General features: G+C 50.5%; 1 protein-coding gene across 1 annotated transcript in view; it reads left to right on the forward strand.

Annotated features, from left to right (window-relative positions):
• Positions 1-16,044, forward strand: part of LOC147700907 (killer cell lectin-like receptor subfamily B member 1B allele A) — a 550,617-nt gene that overhangs the window by 235,704 nt on the left and 298,869 nt on the right. Inside the window, exon 4 of the mRNA XM_086929269.1 lies at positions 8,715-8,720. Within this exon, the coding sequence (XP_086785395.1) occupies positions 8,715-8,720 (6 nt within the window). The remainder of the gene's footprint in view (positions 1-8,714; positions 8,721-16,044) is intronic.

Here is a 16,044-nt window from a genome sequence, read left to right on the forward strand (position 1 = left end):
TGCCACCGTTTTGTGCAATACCTCTACTGAACTGGAGTATTTTCTACTGGCTAATCAGTATGTGCAACCTCGTTGGGTAAATGTATAGTGCTTTTCCTACACTACAGCTGCATAAAGGGACAGAAGAGTTGTCTCCAGTGACCATGTGTCTGTAACTTTGTCACTGCACCGAATGGTGCCGAGGTGCCTTGATTGAGCTGTCCATCATAGTGGGGAAATGCCGGGAAGACGTTGCATACCACTAGTGTGTGTGGGTCATTTCCAAACGGAGGTGACTTCAATGCGAGTTCACATGCCTCTTATTTATAAGGGTCAGAGGCTGATCAGAGCAGCAAATGAGGAGGAAGCAGCCTCCTGGTCACAGGAACTACACGGGGATTGCACTCAAGACACTCATGGATGCAAAGACCTCCATCAAGGATTGGAGCTAATTTTCGACAGTAGATATGTGGAACAAGCACACCTGCCCAGCCTTGACCGAGCTCACAATTTTTGGGGGCTGCTTAATGCGTTACAGAATTTGAGCTTCTACTCGGGCTCCTGCTTAGTTTATTTATAATCTGTAAGTGCTTCATGGTGAGGTTTAATTACGTCATGCCCCCAAATTCCGTTCCGCGGTGGATCGCGGAAGTTTTACAATTTTTGAGTCCTGGGATAATGCAGAAATGCCAAAATGTCGCTAGTTCCATGAGCGGAACGGAATTTGCCACCCACCCTTAGCTTTTATATAACTACCAGTGACGACACAAACGTATTGTTTATTAATGCTTTGAATAACATGTTGTTTTTCTGAATCTCTTAAGGGTGGAAGACTGAATTCTTGGGATTCAACTATGTGTCCTCTGCGAACGGTTTGAAAATGAGAAGTTTTGTCCTCGATATTTCAGGCAAAGGCGCTGCATCCCCTTAATGTGTTAAACATGGAAGACAAAAGGCAGAAGCAGGGGAAAACTGCTGTTTCAGGAAAGAGGAGAAAACGAAAGTAGCGCTTTAACTGGCCTACTCTGTAAAATGGCGCTGATGTGTTTGCACGTGAGTGAAACCAATCTGGTCAATTTGCAGTCACTATTTTGCTTTATCTAGTTATTTTCCCACATTTGGAGCCGGTTTCCTTTTCATTTATTTACCCGTTCGTCCTCAGGCTGCAGTTTGGAACAAAAATGGCAGAGAAGGACATTTTAACAAAAGTGTTTCTTTCTTTCTTTTTTATCCATTTCACAGCAGAACGAATGAAGGGGGGAAGGAAAAGGTAAGAACCGCTTGCTGAAGTCACAGTTTTCTTTCAGCAAGCCTGAACGAGGGAGGACCTCTGGAATGCAAGACCATTGCTGTTTGTGCTCTGCAGAGAGGTCATCTTTTGAATGATCATGTAATCTGAACACCTTTTTGACAGACCGGCACAGTGGGAAAGTTGTACTGTCTGCAACCTCAACTCCAAGGTGCTCAACAGTAGCCTGTTGTAAACACCTGAAGGCAATTCAGTACAAAGGGTATATCATCGAAGAGTAATATGCTGTGAGATGAAATACAGAAACATACATGCTGGAAATACCTACCACCCTAGGGGAATGCAAGATTATGTAAAGCATGTAAAATATAAACAGGAACAAAATCACTGCCATTGATTACCCTAAAATCCGGACCACTGCAATTATGCGACTAGGAGAGGGCTAAATTATGTGGCAGGGTGAGTAAATTACGTGGCAAGAAAAGGCAAATTATGTGGCATTATCTGGCACATTTTGAAATAGTATTACTTAATTTTGTGCCATTTTTAAACTTGGTAACACTGCTTGGGCACTGGTGGCACTCCATTAGTACCAATTTAACACCCAAATGTAGCTGTGGGAAAAAGAAAGTTGACTATTCCAGCTTTTCATAGGGCCTTCCAAAATGCAGCAAGACGTGTCACTGCGTTTTAGTAACTTTTGAACCGTTTGAGATAGAAAGCAATTTTGTTGTTAAAATCTGTAGATTATGCAGCAGATGATCGATTATGTAGCAAACCCGTCAAATGCATAATTCTGCAGAAATCGCAGCTGCTGCACACTCGCTTAATGCCAGTAGCCCTGCCAAATATGCAGCATCAGACTGGGAAAGAAAATAGGCCCAGTACCAAAATAAAAGGGGCCCGATTAGTGAGTTAATTAGCTAGAAAAGTGTCCCATGTTTGCAAACTGGGGCAGTTTTAAGCTTGTAAAGATATGCTGTGTAGGTTTATTGTAAGGTATGGAAGACCGCAATGATATGAGTTTGGTTCAGGCAATGTTTGCTTCAATATCAGTAAAATAAATAGTAAAAACCAACTCACCTGACCATAAAGCAGGTCAACACTAGCCTAAAAAACGGCCCACAAACTGACCTGACATAATGGTTTTAAGTGGGATGAAAAAAACAGGGGGTATCTTTCAAAGGGTAGGTGCTGATGTAATTAAGGTTGTGGCTTAAAAACATGTAAATATATTAATCTGTGCTGAGCATACTCTGCCGCCTGACTGGTATTTTGCTGCCTTTGTCATTGCGGCCAGAAATATATTGCAACAAGTAAAATTACACATACAACAAGCCAGGACTATTGGCTTTGTCAGTGGTTATTAGTTGCATAAGATGAATAAGTAACATCTACGGCTTCCTTGTATATGATATTGAAAATGCTCCAATTCTGACATGATGAGACTGTGAAAGAATTATAATGAGTCGCTTTGAAGTTTCATTGGATGTAGCGAAGGGGGGAACTGCTGCTGAGTTAAGATTTGTTTTCCCACTCTGAGGATGAGAGCAAAAATGGACATTGGGCCCCTCCCATCAGAACTTTCATTCATTGTGCAGATACTGGATCAATGTTTTTGCAGGTAAACTTAAGGGCATGAATATAGGGCCCATTTTGAATGTCCATTTAAATTCACTACTGGGTCTAAGACTCGAGTGACCCAGCACACTTTAAACCTGCTCCATCCGCTTTTACACGCTGAATCTGCTCCTCTTCGTGCACCTCTTGTCTCTCTGCCGTACACACACCTATCTGCACCCCCATCACTCTGTTCAGTGTGTCTTATCCCTTTAATCCTCCTCTCTGCTCCCTTTCCACATGTCCTAAGTGAGAAGTTTCCATTCTGATGCACCAACATCGCCATTCAATCTTTTGCCCCACGCCCAGCAGGATATTCTGCTTTTCATTGATACAGGGGCAGGGCACCCTTCACAACAAGGGCACTTCAATAAACTGCCTAATTGCTGCCATCAACATGGATATGCAGCCATTAAGCCCACAGAGACAGGTCTGCATGGGGAAATTGTTCAAACAAAGAAAAAATATGAACTCCTAGGGGGCCACCTGGGCCTCAATAGTCTGGAGTCTTTAAAGGTGCGAGGCCCCACGGCTGCGAGCAAGCGCGAGGCCCTGGGCAGCTGCCCATGCCTAGCGCTGGCCCTGCAGAAGTGGTCATTGGTAGGAGTTCCTCAGTTTTCCAACGATATTTCCTTTGTGAAACAATAGCCAGGGAGTACGGAGATCGGGGCAGTTTTCAGGCCCCACGGCGCTCCCAGAGGAAAGAGGAAGTGGATTTGTATGTGCCAGCCTGCCAATGATGTGATTGTGTCATTGACACGACCCCTTCATTGGCAGGAGAGTCGCACCCCCCTGTCCTGGGTCACTAGCACAGCACATCAGCTGCTGCTCCAGTGCTGGACTGGTTGACGTGACTGTGAGAAGTTGGCCCGATATGCAGTGTTCACTATTCTAGCGACCACTATGCAGCGGTCCAAACGACCCTTATGGTGATTGGTTGTAAGTCAACCTTAGACCAGCTATCCTAGTAGCGTGGATACGAGCAGTCTTCGGGCTAAACTCTAGAGGGCGTGTTAAGCCAGCTGTTATACCATCACATACCCCTTGAACACCAAGTGAAAGGACACCACACAAGTGTTATGAAAATAAACAGTGTATTTATTAGAATCACAACAGCCCTGTACTCTTTATGAGGACAGGGTACTAAGCACACAACGAAACTCTTAGGAAAATACTTCAAGTGCACAATCAATACAAGTGCCCGAGGGCACGGAAAGTTTAGTGGTCTCGGGCAGACCCGATAAGGCAAGTCGGAAGCGAGGGACTCGGGACCCTTAACTAAGGAGGCTATGCGGGCACCGGAATTCCGAAGTTACCTAGCCACAAGGGCTGCAGCTGCACAAGTCTTTACAGACGTCGGGAGTCTTCTCTGATGAGCCAGGAGCCGGAAGGAAGGAGTTGCTGGCTGGCGACCAGTGGAAAATAGTTCGTAGAGATCCAAGCCTGGATCAGAGATGGATGACACCTGAAAGCAGAGGGGACCAAGTTCGTACTACTAGCCAGTAGTCAGAGGGTACCAGGAGGGCACCGGATGATCGTCACCTCGACTAGGTGAGTGGGCGACGCTAGGCTCTGCAGTCTCACGGACCAGGAGGCGTTGTCGGCGACCAGGATGGAGGTGCGAGCTGTCCCACGAAGGTTGATGCTGTTGGCGTCGCTGGGCCCAGGATTGGGGCAACAAGCCTTGGCAAATTTCAGGGCCACGTGGTGGGCCTAAAATGGCGTCGTGGGTGGACCAGGAGGGTCCGGGGTGCTCCTCTCGCAGAAGGGAGCGAAGGCCAGTCTGGAGCAATCAGACCAGCAGCGTTGGTGGTCGGGTGTCGTCAAGAGAGTCACAAGCCAGCGGCTAGTGATCGGACAACGTTCTGAACAGCAGCAAGCAGAAGGGCCGCACGCAGATCGTGGAGATGCAGGGAGGCTGCACTTCGGTGCTGGAGCTGTTCAGGGTCGGGGCTTCTCGGACCCCAGAGCACTCACCAGAAAGATCCCTTCGGTGGTCGTGCTGATTTAAGAAAGCGTGCAGGTTTTGATGATGGCCGGTCCCTCGAGGTCTCAGATGAGCTGACGATGTGGGTAGAGGTCAGAGGTGCCAGGGAAGCCAGTTCTCGTCGAGCTGGGCAGTCGGATTCCTGAGGAAGGACTTGCAGCAAACCGCAGAGTTCTTAGATGGTGCCTGCGGATGCAGGGTGACAACTCCTTAGCCACAAGGGAGAAATCTTGAGAAGAAGTCGAGAGTTCCTTTCGTAGAAAGTATTCTTGATTCAAAGATGATCTAATTTGGAAGGGTCCCCGCTCCTGCCTTTATCCTAAAGAAAGGGGTGGGTACATGACTAGGTCCTGCCATAGGGGTGGGACCAGGAAGGGGGTTAGTTACACCCCTCTCCCCTGCCGGACTTTCCCCAGGTCAGGGGCTGCGCGCCCCTGGAACTGGTTCTAACCGACAGATGCGTAGTGAGCACCGGGGTGCCACTCCGCAGTTACCTTCTGGTAAAGCCCTGCCTACCCAGGATACACAAAACCCTGTCTGGGATGGTGCGAACACCGCCCCGGACAGGGAACCCTTTGTCCAAGCTCTCCTCGCTGGAAGGACTCCCAGCAGCAGGAGGTCAGACTCGTGTCTGTGGTGGCAGCGTCCATTTTGTGGAGCTGAGGCTTCAGTTAACTTTAACCGGGGTTCGCAGTTACGTACATGTCGTGTCCCTCTAGAAGGGCGGAATGCCAACCTCGTCGCCAGTATTGGTGCGGGGTCACCATCCCGATTCGTATGACACCTTACTCGACATGTCTTGACAACGCGATACCGAAGTTACTAATATGGTACGCGTTATCATGGAACAGCCATTGGGTCTTGGTTCCGCAAGCTGCAACCGGGCTCGGCTCGTGCCAGAGCCCAATTCACACGATTCCATGCACTCTGCCTTCAGGATTGTCAAGGCCTGCCTTAGGAGTGACTGATAGGAACTCAGTGTCCATTTTAGGGTTAGATATAGGGATACTATACCTACAGCAACGGGCGAGTACGCCACGTTGCCCCAGCTGTCGCACAGCCAGTTGTGTCAGATTTAGATGGCCATCCAGGGGTGGCATACTACATGCTTCAGCCCCTGGTAGGCCCTGGGTACACCGATGCCCTGAGTTACAGGGTCTGACAAGGTGGCCCAGTTCCAATTGGGTAATGCACCTAAGGTACACACATCAATTTAGCGAGAGAACAGCTAAGCTGTGGGTCTGATTGGCAGGCCCACAGCCCGAGAAAGTCGTAAACCAGTGAAACAAAAGCAAAAAATCTGGGTGATCATAGGATTGCAGACCCTACTCTCCTACATGACCTCCCCCCCCCCCCAAACGTTGGGACAATAAACTAACCTTGACCAGGTGAGTCTTCTTGTTCTAAGTGGAAATACCTGGAGAGCCCATCGGTATTGCCATGATCAGTGCCAGGTCTATGCTCTACTGTGAAGTCCATCCCCTGTCAAGTCAAGTCAAGTCAGAGAATTTATATAGCGCACTACCTACCCAGAGGGTCTCAAGGCGCTTAGTAAGGGGAGGAGGATTACTTGTCAAATATCCACGTTTTAAGTTGCTTTCTGAATGCTAGGTGGTTCTGGGTGAGGCGAAGGTAAGCGGGGAGTGAGTTCCATGTTTTAGCAGCCAGGTATAAGAAGGATCTGCCTCCCATGGTGGTCTTGTTGATGCGAGGTACAGTGGCGAGGGCTTGGCTGGAAGAACGTAGTTGGCGGGAGGGGGTGTAGAAGGACAGTCGTGAGTTGAGGCATTCTGGTCCGATGTCGTAGAGTGATTTGTGTGCGTGGGTTAGCAGTCGGAAAGTGATTCTCTTATTGACGGGTAGCCAGTGGAGGTCTTTCAGGTGACCAGAGATGTGTTCGTTGCGCGGGATGTCTAATATGATCCTGGCTGAGGCGTTTTGGATTCGTTGGAGTTTCTTCTGGAGTTTAGCGGTAGTACCTGCGTAGAGGGTGTTTCCGTAGTCCAGTCGGCTCGTGACTAGAGCATGGGTGACTGTTTTCCTTGTTTCGGTGGGGATCCAGCGAAATGTTTTCCTGAGCATGCGAAGAATGTTGAAGCAGGATGAGGATACGGCACTGACTTGTCTGTTCATTGAGAGTGAAGAATCCAGGATGACGCCTAGGTTCCGTGCGTGGTCTGTCGGGATGGGTGCTTTTCCAAGGGCTTCTGGCCACCAAGAGTCGTCCCATGCAGAGGGGGATGTACCTAAGATGAGGACTTCTGTTTTGTCTGAGTTCAGTTTCAGACGGCTTTGTTTCATCCATTCGGCAACTTCTTTCATTCCTTCGTGTAGGTTAGTTTTGGCGGTGCTGGGGTCATTGGTGAGAGAAAGGATTAGTTGAGTGTCATCCGCGTAAGAGATGATGTTGAGGTTGTGTTGGCGGGCGATGGCCGCGAGGGGGCTCATGTATACGTTGAAGAGGGTGGGGCTGAGTGAGGATCCTTGTGGTACGCCACAGATGACTTCAGTGGCCTCGGACTTGAATGGTGGGAGGCGGACTCTCTGGGTTCTTCCGGTGAGGAACGAGGTGATCCATTCAAGTGCTTTTCCTTGTATTCCGATGTTATTGAGGCGTTGTAACAGGGTGCTGTGGCAGACTGTGTCGAATGCTGCAGAGAGGTCGAGGAGGATGAGGGCGACTGTGTCTCCATTGTCCAGTAGAGTTCGGATGTCGTCTGTTGCTGCGATGAGGGCGGTCTCAGTGCTGTGTTTTGCTCGGAAGCCAGATTGTGAGGGGTTGAGGGATTTGTTGGCTTCGAGGAAAGCGGCGAGCTGGTTGTTGACGGCTTTCTCGATGACTTTGGCCGGGAATGGAAGGAGCGAAATGGGGCGGTAATTTTTGAGTTCGGTGGGGTCCGCTGTGGGTTTTTTCAGAAGGGCGGTGAGTTCAGCGTGTTTCCAGTCTTCAGGGAAGGTGGCGGAGTTGAAGGAGCAGTTGATGACGTCTCGGAGGTGCGGTGCTATGACGGAGTCTGCTTTGTTGAAGATGTGATGAGGACATGGGTCTGTGGGGGATCCAGAGTGGATGGAATTCATCAGGCGGATTGTGTCCTCAGTGGAGATTGGGTTCCAGTCGTTAAGGGTGTTCACGGGGGGAGAATGTTCAGCAAATGGTTGGGTGGGTTGGTCTTCGGGTTGGTTGTCGAAGCTGTTGTGGATGTCTGCAATCTTGTTGTGGAAGAATGAGGCTAGGGAGTCGCAGAGGGCTTGAGAGGGGGTGATGTCGTTGGAGTTGGCCGAGGGGTTGGAAAATTCCTTGACGATGTTGAAAAGTTCCTTGCTGTTGTGGGCGTTGTTGTCAAGTCGATCCTTGAATGCTGTTTTCTTGGCCTTTCGGATTAGTTGGTGGTGAGTGCGGGTGGCGTTTTTGAAGGCGTCCTTGATGCTAGTGGTTGGGTCTTTTCAAGGGATCGGCAGAGTTTCTTGGACTTCTTAAGATCATTGTTGAACCATGAGGCCTTCTTGCTGCCAGGTTTGCATTGACGTTTTTTCAGTGGTGCTAAGGTGTCGGCGGTGTTGGATAACCATAGGGTGAGGTTGGCGGCGGCTTGGTTTGGGTTAGAAGAGTGGGCTGGGGTGTTTAGAAGGAGCGATGCGGAGATCTGGTCGGTGGTGATTTTGTTCCAGTTTCTTTGCAGAGTTGGTTGGAGGTGGTTGGTGGGTTTTGGCTTGTTGTAGGTGAAGTGAACGCAGCTGTGGTCAGTCCAGAGGAGATCCGTAGTGTGGCTGAAGGAGACATGATTGCTGGAGGTGAAAATGGGGTCGAGTGTGCGACCTGCGATGTGGGTGGGGGTAGTGACTAGTTGTTTAAGTCCGAGGTTGGCGAGGTTGTCCAAGAGGGTGGTGGTGCTGTAGTCGTTGATCTTTTCAAGGTGAAAGTTGAGGTCTCCCAGAAGGATGTAGTCTTTGGAGGGGAGCGCGTGTGGAGTGACAAAGTCTGTGATGTCTTCACTGAATTTTGTGCGGGGTCCTGGTGGTCTGTAGAGGAGGGTGCCTCTGAGTGTGGTCTTGGGGTCGATGTGTATTTGGAAGTGAAGGTGTTCGGAGTTGGCGAGGTTGGTGTCAGAGCTGGTTGAGATGCGGATTGATTTCTTATGGACGATAGCGATTCCTCCTCCTGTGTGGCCGGTACGGTCCTTGCGTGTGATCTTATAGTCTTCAGGGATGGCAATGGTGATGTCTGGGGCGGAGGAAGCGTTCATCCAAGTTTCAGTTAGGAAGGCGACGTCTGGAGAGATGGTGTCTAGTAGATTCCATAGGTCAATGGCGTGTCTGTGGACCGAGCGGGTGTTGAGAAGGATGCATTGTAGGTGGTTGGGGTCGGGAATCTGTGGTGTGGTCGTAGCGGAGATGCAGTTGGTGCCGCTGAATTTGCAGGAGTAGCAGGAGAAAGGTCCATGAGTGTGTCCGGGAGCGGCTTGGACGCAGTTGGGGGCGCGACCGGGGTTAAGGGCTAGGAGGGTGGCGGCGTCGTAGGTGATGCGGGAGGGCAGCGCAGCGCGAGGGGCAGGGGGTCTGGCGCTGGGCGCGGTCCAGGCGCGGACGGGCGTAGACGGGCTTACCTTTGGCGCACCTTCGGCGCGGATTGGGCGCGGTCGCTGCGCGTGAACGCTGCGCGTTAGAGGAACTACCATAAGTAGTTAGAGGAGGGGGAGGGGCGAGGGGTGGTCAGCTGGGAGGCGGGATGCGGGGTGGAGCTGCAGGCTGGGCCAAAACACCAACAACAAAATGGCAGGCAAAGCGGAAGTGAGGACGACGGATCTGGGGTGAGCAGGGTCGCCGGTCTAGTCAGTAGCGTAAACAGCCAAGCCAGCAAGAAAGAAATATGCGCCCTGAACGAGGATACACAACAACAATGCTAATAATGTCAATAGCGCTAGCGTCAGACTTAGATCTACCTAATTCAGCCTGGGTACAATAGCGCTGGCGTTAGAATCGAATTGGTTAATTAGGCGCAGGCACAATAGCGCTAGCGTGAGGTTCCAATGCAGGCAAGCGTAGGTAAAAGCGTGGGAGCAAGCAAGCAACGATACCACCGGAGGCTTGGAGGAGCTTGGTGGGAGCGACCTCAGCAGTTGGATGCAGAGGGAAATGGACCACCTAAGCAGTTTGGGGTTTTCACCCTTCATCTGATTTAGCCATAAGAGGGGCTTATGGTCGGTCTGAATCTTGAAATGAGTGCTAAACAAGTATGGCCTCAGTTTCTTCAGGGCCCGAACCACAGCAAAGGCCTCCCTCTCAATAGCTGACCAATTTTTCTCTCTGGGGGTCAGCTGTCTGCTTATAAAAGCAATGGGCTGGTCATTACCATCAAAATTCAGTTGAGATAGAACAGCTCCCACACCCAACTCAGAAGCATCTGTTTGGACAATGAATGGTTTGGAGTAGTCTGGACTCTTGAGGATAGGTGCCGTGCACATGGCCTGTTTTAGGTCATCTAATGCTTTTTGACAGCTCGCTGTCCACTGAACCTTTTTTGGCATTTTCTTACTTGTCAGTTCATTAAGCGGAGTCACAATCGATCCGTAATTTCTGATGAACTTTCGGTAGTAACCAGTCAGGCCCAAGAAAGCTCGAACCTGAGTCTGGGTGGTTGGAGGAGCCCAGTCCCTGATTGACTGTATTTTGCTCTCCAGTGGTTAAACTTGGCCTCCACTGACTAAGTGGGCCAAGTATACAACCTGTGTCTGCCCTATCTGGAACTTGATAGCCTTGATAGTGAGACCTGCTGCTTGCAGAGCCTCTAACACTTTCCGCAGGTGGACCAGGTGATCCTCCCAGGTGGAGCTAAAGACAGCAATATCGTCAAGATACGCCGCACAGAAGTCATCCAGCCCAGTGAGAACATGATTCACCAACCGTTGGAAGGTGGAAGGTGCATTTTTCAAACCAAAGGGCATCACCACGAACTGATAATGCCCACCAGGGGTAGAAAATGCGGTCTTGGGCTTGGTGTCCTCAGCTAACCTGATTTGCCAATACCCAGCTGTCAGGTCAAATGTACTTAAGTAGTTGGCAGAAGCCAATCTATCTATAAGCTCATCTGCCATTGGTATTGGGTGGGCGTCAGTCTTAGTGACTGCATTGAGACCCCTGTAGTCTACGCAGAACCTCATCTCTTTCTTACCACCCGGGGTGTGAGGTTTCGGCACTAGAACTACGGGACTAGCCCAAGGGCTATCCGAGGGTTCAATGACTCCCAACTCCAACATTTTCTGCACTTCAGTTTTGATGCAGTCTCTAACGTGATCGGGCTGCCTGTAGATTTTACTCTTGACGGGCAAGCTGTCACCAGTGTCAACCTCATGGGTACACCAATTGGTCTGACTGGATGTTAGAGAGAACATATGCCGGAAGGATTGAAGAACCTGTTTACAATCCTCCTGTTGATGTTCGGAGAGGCTGCCACAAAAGACAACACCGTCTACCGATCCATCGTCAGGATTCTGAGTGAGCAGGTCTGGGAGAGGGTCACTCTCTTCCTCCTGTCCCTCATCTATGGCCATGAGCAAGCTCATGTCCTTCCTGTCGACATATGCCTTAAGCCTGTTGACATGGAGCACCCTGTGGGGGCTCCGGGGAGTTCCAAGGTCCACCAGGTAGGTGACCTCTCCCTTTTTCTCCAGGATGGTGTAGGGCCCAGACCATTTGTCTTTGAGTGCTGCTGGGGCCATTTGCTCCAACACCCACACCTTCTGTCCAGGCTGGTAAACAGTCAGGACAGCCTTTTGGTCATGCCAAGCTTTTTGGAGTTCTTGGCTGGCCTTAAGTTTTTCAGATGCCTTCTCCATGTACTCAGCCATCCGCGAGCGGAGACCAAGGACATAGTCCACAATAATCTTGTTTGAAGGCTTTTTGAGAGGTCTCTCCCATCCTTCCTTCACCAAACACAGGGGTCCTCTTACAGGATGCCCGTACAAAAGTTCAAAAGGGCTGTAGCCAACCCCCTTCTGTGGGACTTCTCTGTAAGCGAATAAAAGGCAGGGAATCAGGACGTCCCATCTACGCCGGAGATTTTCAGGTAGTCCATGAATCATCCCTTTTAGGGTCCTGTTGAACCGCTCAACAAGCCCATTGCATTGTGGATGATAGGGTGTAGTGAACTTGTAGTTGACACCACATTCCTTCCACATAGCAGTCAAGTAGCTCGACATGAAGTTTGCACCTCTGTCAGAGACAACCTCCTTAGGGAAGCCCACTCTGGAGAACACTTCAACGAGGGCTCTTGCCACAACAGGTGCTGTAGTGGTCCTAAGGGGAATAGCTTCAGGATACCTGGTGGCATGATCTACTACCACCAGTATAAACTTGTGCCCTGATGCTGTTGGGGGTTCCATTGGACCGACAATGTCAATCCCCACACGTTCAAAGGGCACCCCCACGACAGGCATTGGTATAAGGGGGGCCTTTGTCGTGCCACCTGACTTACCACTGGCTTGGCAAGTGACACAGGAGCGACAAAACTCCTTGGTATCTTCGTTCATGTGAGGCCAGTGAAAGTGCGAGACACGCCTGTCCCACGTCTTCGTCTGGCCTAAGTGTCCTGCTAAGGGAATCTCGTGGGCCAAGGTAAGAAGGAAACCACGCTGAGACAAAGGGATAACCAGCCTCCTGGTCATGCCAGGCTTGGGGTCTCTTGCCTCAGTGTACAGGAGTCCATCCTCCCAGTATACCTTGTGGGTACCTGTGGCGTTCCCAGCAGCCTCAGCAGCAGCCTGCTGTCTGAGGGGTTCAAGGGAAGGGCAGTCTAACTGGTCCTTCCCCAGGTCTTCTGGTGTGGGTCCCCCTGAGCCCAGAAACTCAACTTGATCAAGTTTGAGTTCTTTAGGTTCAGTTTCCCGCAATTCCTGGAGGTCAGCCTCCTCTGAGACCTGATCCTCGACCTGGGGCAAGGGGGAAGGCGCTGCCTTAACCCGACTGCTCTTCTTCTTGGGTGGTGTCTGGTCCATTGTTCCAGGATCCAGCACCTGTTCAGTGGGGCATCGTCTGACCTGTGACCTAGTCACAGCAAGCACATGTGCTGGCAAACCTAACATCTCCATGTGAGTCCGGTGCTCCACTTCTGACCATTGCGATGACTCCAAATCATTGCCCCACAAACAATCCACTGGGAGGTCTGAACTAACAACAACCTTTTTCTGGCCATTTACCCCTCCCCAGGAGAAAGCAATAATCGCCATACTATGACTGGTAGTGAAGTTGCTGGCATTGGTCACCAGGAAATCTGTACCTGGCATGATCTGGCCAGGGTCCACAAAGTTAGGCGTCACCATGGTGACACTGGCACAAGTGTCCCTATAGGCCTGAGCCATTCTTCCATTGATCAAAGGCGTCTGTCGGTATTTGCCCAAAGTATTGGGACTGACATCAGGGGATATGTCCACATCCCCCGTACAGACAAGGACAGCCTGAGTGAGTGTGCCAACTAAGTTGTCACACCCCTCAGAACCCAAGGTTAACCCAACTAGTCCCTTGGGAGGTGCACTACTACTGCTGGCGGTACTAGGGGGCACAGGTGCCTTAGGGGCTGCAGTAGCAGGAGTCTGCCCTCCTTTCTTGGTGCACTCACTAAACCAGTGAGTTTTACTTTTACAGTATTGGCACCACCTTTTCGATTGGCCTTCTTGATTCTTCTTTTTCTGGGAAGCTTGACCCCCCCCCCCTCTTTGGGTTGTTGGGGACCTGTCGAAGACTTCTGGTCATTTTGTTCCCCTTTCGATTCTTTACCCTTCTGGTCTGCTTTCTTCTGACCACCCTGGTTCTGGCCCTGGTTTTGCTTAACCCTTGTTCTGACCCATCTGTCTGCCTTCTTTCCCAATTCTTGGGGAGAAGTCAGATCCGAGTCGACAAGGTGCTGATGCAACAACTGGTTCTGACAATTGTTTAAAATCTGTTCTCGCATGATCAAATTATACAATCCTGTGTAATCAGTAACCTTACTGCCCAGCAACCAGCCCTCCAAAGCCTTAGTGGCACAATCAACTAAATCAGACCAGTCCTGAGACTGAGTTTTCTGGGTATCCCTGAACAGCAACCTGTACTGCTCAGTGGTTAGGCCGAACCCATCAATCAGTGTGTTCTTCAGGACCTGGTAATTATTAGCATCCTCGACTCTAGTAGTGAGGAGCTTGTCTCTACCTTTACCTTCAAAGGAGAGCCACAAGATAGCTGCCCACTGACTCTGGGGGACGCACTGTACAGTGCAGGCCCGCTCCAAAGCAGTAATCCATTTGTGGATGTCGTCCCCTTGCTTAAAGGGGGGCACTATCTTACTCAGGTGCCTAGTGTCTAAACTCCTATTTTCCCGTGAGGGAATGCTGCCACCAGTGGGATTTGTCCCACTCAATTCTTGCTCTCTAGCAAATGCGAGTCTTTCTTTGGCTAGGGCAAGTTCTTCCCTTTCGATACGCAGATTGACTTCCCGCTCCTTAGCTTCGTACACTCTCCTCTGAGGGGATGTCATCCCTCTTCGAGCAGAGCCTCGAGAGCCATTGGTTCGAGCGGATCTGTTAGAGCCTCTCGACAGAGACCTAACTCGTCCACTCCCAATGTTAAGCTGGCCTGAGAGGGGCCCCAGGGGTCTCCTAGTACCATTCTCGTGCTGGCTTAAGTTGTCCCTAGTTAGCTGGCTAACCACTACTGGACCTTTGTCTGCCTCGTCCCCAGATGTCTCTGGCTCCTCATCCTCCTCTTCACCTTCTGCGGAGAGATGGATGAGGTCAGGGTCACCTGCGGTTCCCTCGAGGGGGGGCATACTCCCTTCTGGATGAGAAGGGTCGATGTTACCCGCCCTCCTAGCATCATAAGTCTCCAAGAGACCAATCAGAAACGGAGTTGTAGGGTTTGAACCCTGTTTTAACTTCCGAGATGTACAGAGTTGTCGCATCTCCTGGAAGCTAAGTGCAGCATATCTGGACATGACCTGTGGAGGGTCGACTGACACAAGGGGAGACTCAGAGTTTCCTCCTTTGTCGAACATGCTGCTTCTAGTGTGGTGTAAGTGATGCAACTACCTACACTATATGTTTACCTACCGATCCCTTGCTAAGAGTTGTAGCCAAGGTGTGCTAAGCCTTGAGGAGCTACAACAGCTGGTTCAGTAGAACTCAGAGTATTCTAAGCTAAGTTATATGTACCTGGAGTACTTATGCGATCTTTCACAAGATATTCTTAGGATACGCGTGGTAAAACAACAGCAAGCTCAAATCCCACCCGCTGCTCACCAATGTGAGAAGTTGGCCCGATATGCAGTGTTCACTATTCTAGCGACCACTATGCATCGGTCCAAACGATCCTTATGGTGATTGGTTGTAAGTCAACCTTAGACCAGCTATCCTAGTAGCGTGGATACGAGCAGTCTTCGGGCTAAACTCTAGAGGGCGTGTTAAGCCAGCTGTTATACCATCACATACCCCTTAAACACCAAGTGAAAGGACACCACACAAGTGTTATGAAAATAAACAGTGTATTTATTAGAATCACAACAGCCCTGTACTCTTTATGAGGACAGGGTACTAAGCACACAACGAAACTCTTAGGAAAATACTTCAAGTGCACAATCAATACAAGTGCCCGAGGGCACGGAAAGTTTAGTGGTCTCGGGCGGACCCGATAAGGCAAGTCGGAAGCGAGGGACTCGGGACCCTTAACTAAGGAGGCTATGCGGGCACCGGAATGCCGAAGTTACCTAGCCACAAGGGCTGCGGCTGCACAAGTCTTTACAGACGTCGGCGACCAGTGGAAAATAGTTCGTAGAGATCCAAGCCTGGATCAGAGATATATGACACCTGAAAGCAGAGGGGACCAAGTTCGTACTACTAGCCAGTAGTCAGAGGGTACCAGGAGGGCACCGGATGATCGTCACCTCAACTAGGTGAGTGGGCGACGCTAGGCTCTGCAGTCTCACGGACCAGGAGGCGTTGTCGGCGACCAGGATGGAGGTACGAGCTGTCCCACGAAGGTTGATGCTGTCGGCGTCGCTGGGCCCAGGATTGGGGCAACAAGCCTTGGCAAATTTCAGGGCCACGTGGTGGGCCTAAAATGGCGTCGTGGGTGGACCAGGAGGGTCCGGGGTGCTCCTCTCGCAGAAGGGAGCGAAGGCCAGTCTGGAGCAATCAGACCAGCAGCATTGGTGGTCGGGTGTCGGCAAGAGAGTCACAAGCCAGCG

Source organism: Lissotriton vulgaris, chromosome 7 (genome assembly GCF_964263255.1).
Source record: "Lissotriton vulgaris chromosome 7, aLisVul1.2, whole genome shotgun sequence".
NCBI classification, from domain to species: Eukaryota; Metazoa; Chordata; class Amphibia; order Caudata; family Salamandridae; genus Lissotriton; species Lissotriton vulgaris.